The 9745-nt window shown below is 38.3% G+C and overlaps 2 protein-coding genes across 4 annotated transcripts in view; one reads left to right on the top strand and one right to left on the bottom strand.

Moving 5' to 3' along the window:
* Nucleotides 1–2426: 2426 nt before the first annotated feature.
* Nucleotides 2427–5009, top strand: uck1 (uridine-cytidine kinase 1). 2 transcript variants are annotated; one of them, XM_087178700.1, is made up of 7 exons: nucleotides 2427–2623; nucleotides 3056–3215; nucleotides 3428–3524; nucleotides 3632–3774; nucleotides 3854–3948; nucleotides 4046–4094; nucleotides 4193–5009. In XM_087178700.1, the coding sequence occupies exons 1-7, from the start codon at nucleotides 2534–2536 to the stop codon at nucleotides 4282–4284; spliced, it is 726 nt and encodes a 241-aa protein (XP_087034826.1). In that variant the 5' UTR covers nucleotides 2427–2533; the 3' UTR covers nucleotides 4285–5009. The 2 variants fall into 2 exon arrangements, with proteins under 2 accessions (XP_087034826.1, XP_023279738.1); XM_023423970.2 differs by having other exon boundaries at nucleotides 2429–2623; nucleotides 4170–5009.
* A 55-nt stretch (nucleotides 5010–5064) lies between these two features.
* rapgef1b (Rap guanine nucleotide exchange factor (GEF) 1b) overlaps nucleotides 5065–9745 on the bottom strand; it is a 41584-nt gene continuing 36903 nt past the window's right edge. For both annotated transcript variants that reach the window (XM_023423958.1, XM_087178699.1), the window contains 9 exons: nucleotides 9228–9320; nucleotides 8864–9049; nucleotides 7588–7672; nucleotides 7383–7477; nucleotides 7180–7258; nucleotides 6999–7100; nucleotides 6744–6841; nucleotides 6525–6653; nucleotides 5065–6288 (listed from right to left, as the gene is read on the bottom strand). In XM_023423958.1, the coding sequence (XP_023279726.1) occupies nucleotides 6138–6288; nucleotides 6525–6653; nucleotides 6744–6841; nucleotides 6999–7100; nucleotides 7180–7258; nucleotides 7383–7477; nucleotides 7588–7672; nucleotides 8864–9049; nucleotides 9228–9320 (1018 nt within the window). In that variant the 3' untranslated portion in view covers nucleotides 5065–6137. The remainder of the gene's footprint in view (nucleotides 6289–6524; nucleotides 6654–6743; nucleotides 6842–6998; nucleotides 7101–7179; nucleotides 7259–7382; nucleotides 7478–7587; nucleotides 7673–8863; nucleotides 9050–9227; nucleotides 9321–9745) is intronic.

The raw sequence follows: 9745 nt of genomic DNA, 5'->3' as shown, positions 1-9745 counted from the left end.
TTGACATTTTTATGCCATACTATACTATGACGTTTTTTGACATTTTTATGCATTACTATAATATGTCGTTTAAACCCTTACTATACTATGTTGTTTTTATCGCCTTTTATGCCATAATATACCATGATGTTTTTTCAACATTTTTATGCCATGCTATACTATGACGTTTTTTGACATTTTTATGCCTGAATATACTATGACGTTTTTTGACATTTTTATGCCTTACTATACTATGTCCTTTAAACCCTTACTATACTGTGTTGTTTTTATTGCCTTTTATGCCATAATATAATTTTTTTTTTTTAACATTTTTATGCCATACTATACTATTTTTTGACTTTTGCTCTATACTATGACGTTTTTTGACATTTTCATGCCTTACTATACCATGTGGTTGAAACCCTTACTATACTATGTTGTTTTTATTGCCTTTTATGCCATAATATACCATGATGTTTTTTTGACATTTTTATGCCATACTATACTATGACGTTTTTTGACATTTTTATGCCATACTATACTATGAGGTTTGTTGACATTTTTATGCCATACTATACTATGTTGTTTTTATTGCCTTTTTATGCCATAATATACCATGATGTTTTTTTGACATTTTTATGCCATACTATACTATGACGTTTTTTGACATTTTTATGCCTTACTATACCATGTCGTTTAAACCCTTACTATACTATGTTGTTTTTATTGCCTTTTATGCCATAATATAGCATGATGTTTTTTTGACATTTTTATGCCATAATATAACTTTTTTTTTTTAACATTTTTATGCCATACTATACTATGACGTTTTTTGACATTTTTATGCCATACTATACTATGACGTTTTTGGGCATTTTCATGCCTTACTATACTTTGTCGTTTAAACCCTTACTATACTATGTTGTTTTTATCGCCTTTTATGCCATAATATACCATGATGTTTTTTTGACATTTTCATGCCATACTATACTATGACGTTTTTTGACATTTTCATGCCTTACTATACCATGTCGTTTAAACCCTTACTATACTATGTTGTTTTTGTTGCCTTTTATGCCATAATATAAAATGACGTTTATTGACATTTTTATGCCATACTATACTATGAGGTTTTTGGGCATTTTCATGCCTTACTATACTTTGTCCCTTTATTCCTTACCATACAATGACCTTTTTATGATGTTTTTTGCCTGAATATACTATTACGTTTTTTGACATTTTCATGCCATAATATAGCATGATGTGTTTTTGACATTTTTATGCCATACTATACTATGACGATTCTTGACATTTTTATGCCTTACTATACTATGTCGTTTAAACCCTTACTATACTATGTTGTTTTTATCGCCTTTTATACCATAATATAGCATGATGTTTTTTTGACATTTTTATGCCATACTATACTTTGACGTTTTTTGACATTTTTATGCCTTACTATACCATGTCGTTTTATTCCTTACCATACTATGACGTTTTTATCACCTTTTATCCCATAATATAGCATGATGTTTTTTTGACATTTTTATGCCTTACTATACTATGACATCTTATGCCTTACCATACTATGACATTTTTATCGCCTTTTATGCCTTAATATAATAATAATATATGCCTTAATATGATAATAATATATGTTTTTTTGATTTTTTATGCCATACTAGCCTATACTATGACGTTTTTTGACATTTTTATGCCTTACTCTATTATGATGTTTGTTGACATTTCCATGCCTCACTATACTATGACATTTTAATGTCTTAAAACACTACGATGTTGTGGTACATTTTTATGCCTCACATTTTTATGATGATGAAGACGAAATACTCATAGTGAAATGCAACTTTATTAAAGGAACATCCTTATCAAAAGTTTGTATATTGATTTTCTTAAAAGTCTCTTATTAAATTTAAACATACAATGTTTTACTTTTGCATATATAATATGAACAAATACTGACAGGCTTTGGGATATATATAAATTACATATTAAGTAACAAATGTTTACAACATAAAAAAAAAAAAAGACTTACTAAAATACATGTTTCTAATAGCTAGACACTTGTCAATACATGATATTGTTCCAATATTCTGAAAAAGGTTTCATATGTAATTTTCACACATTTAGGCTATACCTTAAATACATATATGATTTTACTTCATACGAACATATATTTCATAAATTGGAAATTCAACACGTTATTACATTTGCGTATGGGTATTCCTTAATGTTAATTCAGATCTCATATGTTCATGAACTGGTTGGTGGATGGCGATAAAAAGGTAATCTCTTTGTTTTGGAGGGGTGGCTTGGTTGTTGAGTTGTTGAGACCAAACTTACGCCTTTGATATGTAGTGATTTATCCTATTTTTCCGCACGAAACGGCCCTGTGTTGATACCATGGTTGATACTTTGGATTGAGATAACGTTTGGTCTCGCGAGAACAGCGCGTTGTTATTGCTAACAGGTAGCATAGCTAGCATTCATCGAAGCTATCTATATTTCTGCTGTCTTTAGCTCCTGTTGGACTCCAATGGATGCTCTCGTGTCCCTGGACGACGCAGAGAGGCCACGGCATCATCCTTTCTTAATCGGCGTCAGCGGAGGAACTGCAAGCGGCAAGGTCAGTCATTTTGAGCCGGAGGATCTCTGCGACAACGAAAATTAGCATCACGAGTAGCTTAGCTTAGTTTGCTAGTCAAACCAACTGTCAAACCAACTGGCACGCCCCTTTGCTTCTTGAATATTTTCTTTTATATTATTTCATGAACACATTAGAACAGTCATTCTTTGACCGCTCTAATTTTACTGCCTCTTCCATCCCTTCTTTGCGACAGCCAAAGCCTCTAGCTAACTAGCCGCTGTAATACGTGTGTCAGTTACTTGGCAGTGATAAACAATACAATAAAACGATCACTGGGGCCCACAGTACAGTTCAAACTTCAGGACTTCTGGTTCCCAGGACACTTCCACAAATTGTAGTTTAATTCATCCGTGCTAGTTTAACCTAACAAAACATTGTGCGTCATAAATAATGGAGAGTTTTCTGCCACAGTCAACAGTTTGCGCCAAGATCATGGAGCTCCTGGGCCAGAACAAAGTGGACCACCGCCAGAGGAAGGTAGCAATTATAAGCCAGGACAGCTTTTACAGAGTCCTGACTCCAGAACAGAAGGCAAAGGCGCTGAAGGGCCAGTACAACTTTGATCACCCAGGTAGGCCCACGCTACAGACCGGTGTTTTTACAGTCAACTTTGTTTACAACAGCACACATGCCCAGCTGTGTTTATTCTAGAGTTGCAACGATTATTCGATTTATTTATTCAATTTCCTCATCATCTGAGATAAGTCTGTATTGCATTATATTGACCCTCTTATTTTTATTACATGCTGCTTTCACTGCTGTATCTGTTTTTATGTCTTGCAGAGGCATTCGACAACGAGTTAATGTACAAAACCTTGAAGGACATTGTGGAGGGAAAGGTGGTTGAAGTGCCAACATATGACTTTGTCACCCATTCCAGGTTGGTAGGAGGCATGGTGATTGAGCCCTGATGAGAAATCCTCAGACCTCCTTTCTCAATATCTTTGTATGAGACCTGTGTGTGTATGTGTGTGTGTGTGTTTATAGGTTGGAAGACAGGATCACAGTTTACCCAGCAGATGTGGTCCTCTTTGAGGGGATCCTGGTTTTCTACCCCCAGAAAGTGCGAGATATGTTTCACATGAAGCTCTTTGTGGACACAGATTCAGACGTCAGACTGTCTCGCAGAGGTATGAAGGTCTCTGTCAAACACACAATATTCCAGTTGTTGTCACAGTTGATCAATGTTTTGACCTAATTTCTCTGTAGTTCTGCGAGACATGAACAGAGGGAGAGACCTGGAGCAGATTCTCACACAGTACACAACGTTTGTTAAACCTGCTTTTGAGGAATTTTGTTTGCCTGTAAGTATGACAACTTATCATTATCAGCCATTTTCTAGTGTCATTCAGTGAACAAACCTCTCTTTGAGCACTGTGTGACTATTTTGTTCTCTCCCAGACTAAGAAGTATGCAGATGTCATCATTCCAAGGGGAGTCGACAATATGGGTAAGTTTTTTTTCCTGATAATAATTTCTCAAACATCATGAATGCTAGACAAATTCTTCATCTGTCTCTCATCAGTGGCCATCAACCTCATTGTGCAGCACATCCAGGACATTCTGAATGGAGACATCTGCAAATGGCAGCGTGGGTCCATCAACGGCCAGGGGCCAGGCTTCAAACGGGCCATTTCTGAGCCGGGCGACCTGCAGAGCGGGGCCACCAATCCTCCAGGAAAGAGGGTCCTGCTGGAGCCCAGTAGTCGGCCTCACTGAGATTGTGTGGATGCATGGACGTGGCTGTGAAGATGAGTGTGCTGCTACTGATTTGTGCAGCGGGGGTCAGCAACAGTGATGCCAGTCTCACTCTCTGCATCCTTTTTTAAATTGATATCCAAAATAACAATGTTGCAAGGATTTAGTGCTGCAACCTCTTTGTAACTCTACTGTAATTATTGGTACATAACAAACATGCTAATAGTTTGCTTTTCACATGTGAAAGTCTTCCATGATACTGTTTGATTTTTTTCAGTGTTTCACCTTGGTCAGACAAGCCGTAACTGAAATGGAAGGTCATGTGGTCGAAGGTAGGAGGCGTTATTTAATTGTTTAAATCCAGTCACGCTTTTGCACTTTGAATTTGACCTCATAATTACACGGTTTTGCTTTTTTTATGTTTTAGTGGAGATTAATATATTCAAATTATATTAACAGTAATGTGATGTGGTTACCGCATTACTTTTCCTGTTTCTGTTTTTAATAACTTATTAAAATTAGGTCCATATGTGTTTCTGTAGCGTCTTGATACTGAGTGCTTCCTTTTGATTATTTAATGCTGATTACATGCCTTAACTTTTTTAAGTTAATTTTCCATGCACTATTATTCAACAATAAATGGAAATTCCGTTATTAAGGTTTAAAAGGTCAGTCTGTTTTTTTTTGTCCAAGAAAAAGAAATTTATGACTGACACAGTGTGTATAGAAACAGAGCTGTTTGTTTTATTGGAGTTTGAGAACACAGTGTGATGTGTTGTTTTTGACCATTATCCCAAAAAGGAATCAAAATGATTTTACTACAGCACATTTTGGAATGACACACACACGTCACTGAGGACTTCAGTCACACACAAACACTTTCACACAGCGACATGACTGGGACATGATTGTGATTGCCTTATGGTTCTCTACACTTGAACACGGCACACAATGATTCAGTATGACATACATAGATCACAGCATCTTGAGTAATTTATCTTTTTGTGTTTTTGCTTTGCTTTTTTTAGTGCACATATGTATGGCACTTGGGAGAAGCTAAGCTCTTCTCATAAGCATAAACATCCTTTTTAAGAACAAAAGGAGCACTGTATATAATACATTTCATAACCATACATGATTCTTACACAAAATGTTTCAAAACAAACTCATAGGTTCCAGTCTCTAATGGTCATCCTCTCTTCAAGTTCAAATCCCCTCACATCCCCCTCCAGTGGACTCTCGGTCTGCAGCCTGCATGTTGACATCACAGTTCACGGCAGGTCGCTCTCGAGGTTCTGCTGTTTGAGGGGAACTCATGAGTCGGGGAGAGGGTCGCAGGAAGATGACCAACAAATGGCACATACATAAAGGAAGAGGAAGGAGCAACTTGGAGAGTAATGGATCATTCAGCTCAATCTCACACACGCAACAGCTCCACTCTAAAACAGAGAGCCCAGGGAGCAGACTTTGGTTATTTCCTTAGCGTCTCCCTGCCCGCTCTGTGTGATTCTTCTCTCCTTCTTGGCACCAGGCTTCCTCCTGTTTCACCATAGTCACAATCTCTCCCCGTCTCTACGCCACAGCCACAGTAATCCCAATTATAATCTCCCAGAGCAGCAGAGCTCTTTGTAAACCTCAGCCACGCTTCAGTCTGTAGTTTGTTCTGCATTCCACACAATGAGTCTCTCATTTGCTCCAGCAGCTAGCTTCCATTCGTCCTTCTCTCAGTCTGTAGTAAAGTGGAGTTAGTGTCATGAAGCACAGTTGGAGGTCAGTCTCAGAAGGCCCATGGGCCCTAGGTCTTCTCCTCGCGATCCGTCTTGCGCCTGGCGATGTTCCTGGGTTTGATCTTAAGCGACAACTCCCACAGGGCCTCCTCTGCGAGGTGGTCACTGAAGTCGTTGAAGAAAGAGACGATGTCTTCGTTGCGCTTCAGCTCATAATGCCTGACATGAGAAGAGGTCAACGTTTGAATGCAGTAATTCATTAGCGAGAAAACAAACAGCCCATGTGGAGTTGACAGAAATGTCTTATGATATTAGAATTTAATTATAAACAAAGCAGGCGCATTATATTTCCTGCCAGTTGCAAACAAATGATGACATTTATTACTGCGTTTAATGTTTACCAAGCTTTTACATTAATATATCTTTTCATCATAAATTTATCCCCGTGGACTTACACTTGCTGGAAGCGCCGCATGCTGTCCAGGATGTTGAACTGCTGCCAGCGTTTGGAGAAATTGACCTTTCCGTCAATGAGGTCAGGGTTCCCCAGGTGGACGAAAGTCAAGTCCTGGAGGATTAGACCCCTGGAGGATGGACAAGTCTCATGTCAAGTTGTGGCCCTCAGCAAAAATATGTATGAGTTCAAACATGCATGTAAACATTCATTCACTTACAGGTACGGGATACATGGAGGCTCCACTTCAGCCAGAGCAGCTCTGTATGCTCTGAAGGAGGAAGAGCTGTCGATCAACGTGCAATATTCCTCCAATCCCTGAGAGAATAAGGGGGAAGTGGCATATGAGGGAAAAGTGATAATCAAGATACTTAACAATGAGAAGAGATGTGAAGATTCAAGGAGATCTTGACAATACACCATCAAATGACATGACACATTGCTTTTATATGCTGACTTGCAACTCTTCCCTCACCTCTGAGGTCTGTTTCTGCCACTCCAATCTCCTGATGGGGGCAGAGTCCAGGGCAGACAGTATTGCCAGGTAGGAGTTGAAATTATTCAACTTTCTTAAGTGCTGTAATAAGAAATGTGCATAGATGTTATTGCATTAAACAAAAAGAAAATGACATTAAGATATTTTAAAGTTGACTAACCTTCATTATCTTGATGAACTTGAGGAGCAGTTTCTCTCTGTCTTGGGCTTTCTCCTGCTGAATAATCAAAGAACGGACCCTATAGGATAAAGAGAAATAAACACAATGGTGTCAACATTTCAAGACAAGCTGGTATAAGAGAGAGGCCAAAAACAGCAATGACAGACAGTGAGATGTTTGAAGTTTAGTGGTTTTGGTCTTACCAATAGCTCATGTTGTTAAAGTGCTCTGTGAACTGAGTCAGGTTCGGACTCTTCTCCTCATTCTGCTCCTTGGCCCAAAGCAGCACCTCGGGAATCTGAAGGAAAATGGGAGGAGTTCAAATTCGGATCGACAATGTTGAAACAAAGTAAATGTCAACTAATACTGTCATAAGCAACTACCTTGGACACAAAGAATCCATCCTACCTCTATTTTATAGAAGAGTTCAGCATCAAGAAGAGTGAGCTGATCTGCAATCTCATGACTGCGGAAGTCATGAAGAGTTCCAGGCCTGTTAGGACACAAAATTATGAGGTGATGACTCCAGCTTTAAGTTTTACGTTGTAGACTGGGAAGAGTCATTTCGATCCATTTCAGTTCTGTAGCTACAGCCAGTCTGTCTTGGTAATTACTTGCTGTTAAGCAAAATTGGTTTATAGAAAGTCTGGTCATAAATGTACAAAATGTAAAATTAAAATGAACTAAGAGTCTGACTCTCATGTTTTTATGTGTGTAGATATATTGACTCATTTAAACAATTTGAAACAGAATGAGTTAGGGTTATCCATACATATTAAAAGATCTGAATATACTTAATTTTGTAAAATAAGGTTAAAATAGAACAGAATGAGCTGCCTTGTATTGAAATAATGGTGAGTCAACATTTTAAAAAGGCACCTTTAGACTGCATCAGCGATGACTATGCAAGTTTACTGGATGTCAGACACAATATGCATCACACATCGGTTTGAGGCACAACAGATTGTGCGATGGATGAGTGGTTGATCTATCGTATCGCACAACATCAGCTCGCCACATCCATCTGTGCTGCTGTTTTGAAAATACAGCTCAGCAAGGTTTTACTCTTTGAGACCCACAGATTTTTTTGTTGTGTGTTTCCAGGCTGTCTTTGGCCACCACACAGTGTGATCCAGGAGCACAGTTTTGTATTGATTTTACCATGTATCTTTTTAAGATTTTCTAGTACATATCAGAGAGCTATAATATTGTATGTTTTGTATTTATGGACATATATATATTTCTTGTAAATGTCTGTATTCACTAGGAGTACATATGGTATTTTATATTACTGTTAAATGATAATGTATAAATTATAGAGTCAAATGTACTTGAGCACACAGGGAAACAACCTCAGTGATGAAAGAAAGATAACTGAAAACGCTCTCATGAATAAAGCATGGTGTACGAGAGAGAAGTTTTTTCAATGTGTTTCAATAATGGATTCCATGGAAACATTATCAAACCATTATAAAAGCATTATCTGCGGATGACTGTTAGTTTAAGTAGTCTTGTGTAGTCTTATGGTGTCTGATGGCCAGTCTACCAGGCAATAAACAAAACACTGTTTGCTATCCCCAAGGACACTGAGCTGCAGGAATGGCAAAAGAGTGTCGTTCCACTTGTAGCATCAACACACTCCATACAAGTTTCAGAAAGAGCTGACCCTTGACCCCCACAGTACCTTGCAGAGACCCCTCGGGCGGCCAGGGGCTTGAGGGAGTTAGTGTAGCGCAGCAGCTTCTTCTGCTCGACCTTATCCAGGATGTTCTTGCGGAGCACGCGGGCGAGGCTGAGCTCACCATTGCACACCAGCGTGAACACCAGGTCCATCAGCTGTTTCAAGATGTCCTCTGTCAGCTCCACCAGGCTGGAGGACGGAGGAAGAGGAGAGGGAAATGATTTAACGATTAAAATTTGTGATGGGGAAAACAGATCCCCTCCACACTCCACATATACTTGGACACATGACCTTGACGACGTGCACCACACGAAATGAAATGGTAATTTTCTCAGAATTAAGGACAAAATCACTGAGATTTACTCACCACAGCTCGTCCACCACACGAACCAGCACAAAAAACGTGTTCTTGCTGACTCGCTTCTTGAAGGTGTCCGGACTGTGGCAGAACCTGGTATATGTGCTTTGTGGTCAAGGACAATGAAAATAAAACTATATATGGATTACAAAGTACAATAACATTCTTAAGTAAGATTATAAGATTATATTTTATCAGGCAAGATAAGATGTGTGAAGTTTTGCTCTCTGTGCATCCCTCCAATGTTAGGACAGTTTGTGGTTCTACAAATCAATAATTATATAGCTTATATCCCACACAGTAACTTCTGTCATAATCAAGTTAAAACAGCAACTTTACCTACTTTTAATACATATCAAGATATAAAATGGATTCAACAAACATCTTCATGACATAAAAACTGTAGTTTTCTCTCAGCCTCACTGCGGGCAACACATCATTACATACCAATGTCAGTGTTGTACATTATTTCTTGCAGTAAAAACAGGGGCTGTAGCTAAATGTTAATTTCATTAACAATTAAACTG

Source organism: Seriola lalandi, unplaced genomic scaffold (genome assembly GCF_002814215.2).
Source record: "Seriola lalandi dorsalis isolate HSWRI2012SDOR001 ecotype SW California unplaced genomic scaffold, Sedor1 jcf7180002054695, whole genome shotgun sequence".
Classification (NCBI taxonomy): domain Eukaryota; kingdom Metazoa; phylum Chordata; class Actinopteri; order Carangiformes; family Carangidae; genus Seriola; species Seriola lalandi.
Note: the sequence above shows the minus strand (reverse complement) of the source record. Positions and strands in the feature narration are given on the sequence as shown.

Coding starts and splice junctions, on each gene's coding strand:
- uck1 (XM_023423970.2), top strand. CDS start 2,534: ATGGATGCTCTCGTGTCCCTGGACGACGCAGAGAGGCCACGGCATCAT. Junction 2,624..3,055: donor GAGGAACTGCAAGCGGCAAG/GTCAGTCATTTT, acceptor TTTCTGCCACAG/TCAACAGTTTGCGCCAAGAT. Junction 3,775..3,853: donor CGTCAGACTGTCTCGCAGAG/GTATGAAGGTCT, acceptor ATTTCTCTGTAG/TTCTGCGAGACATGAACAGA.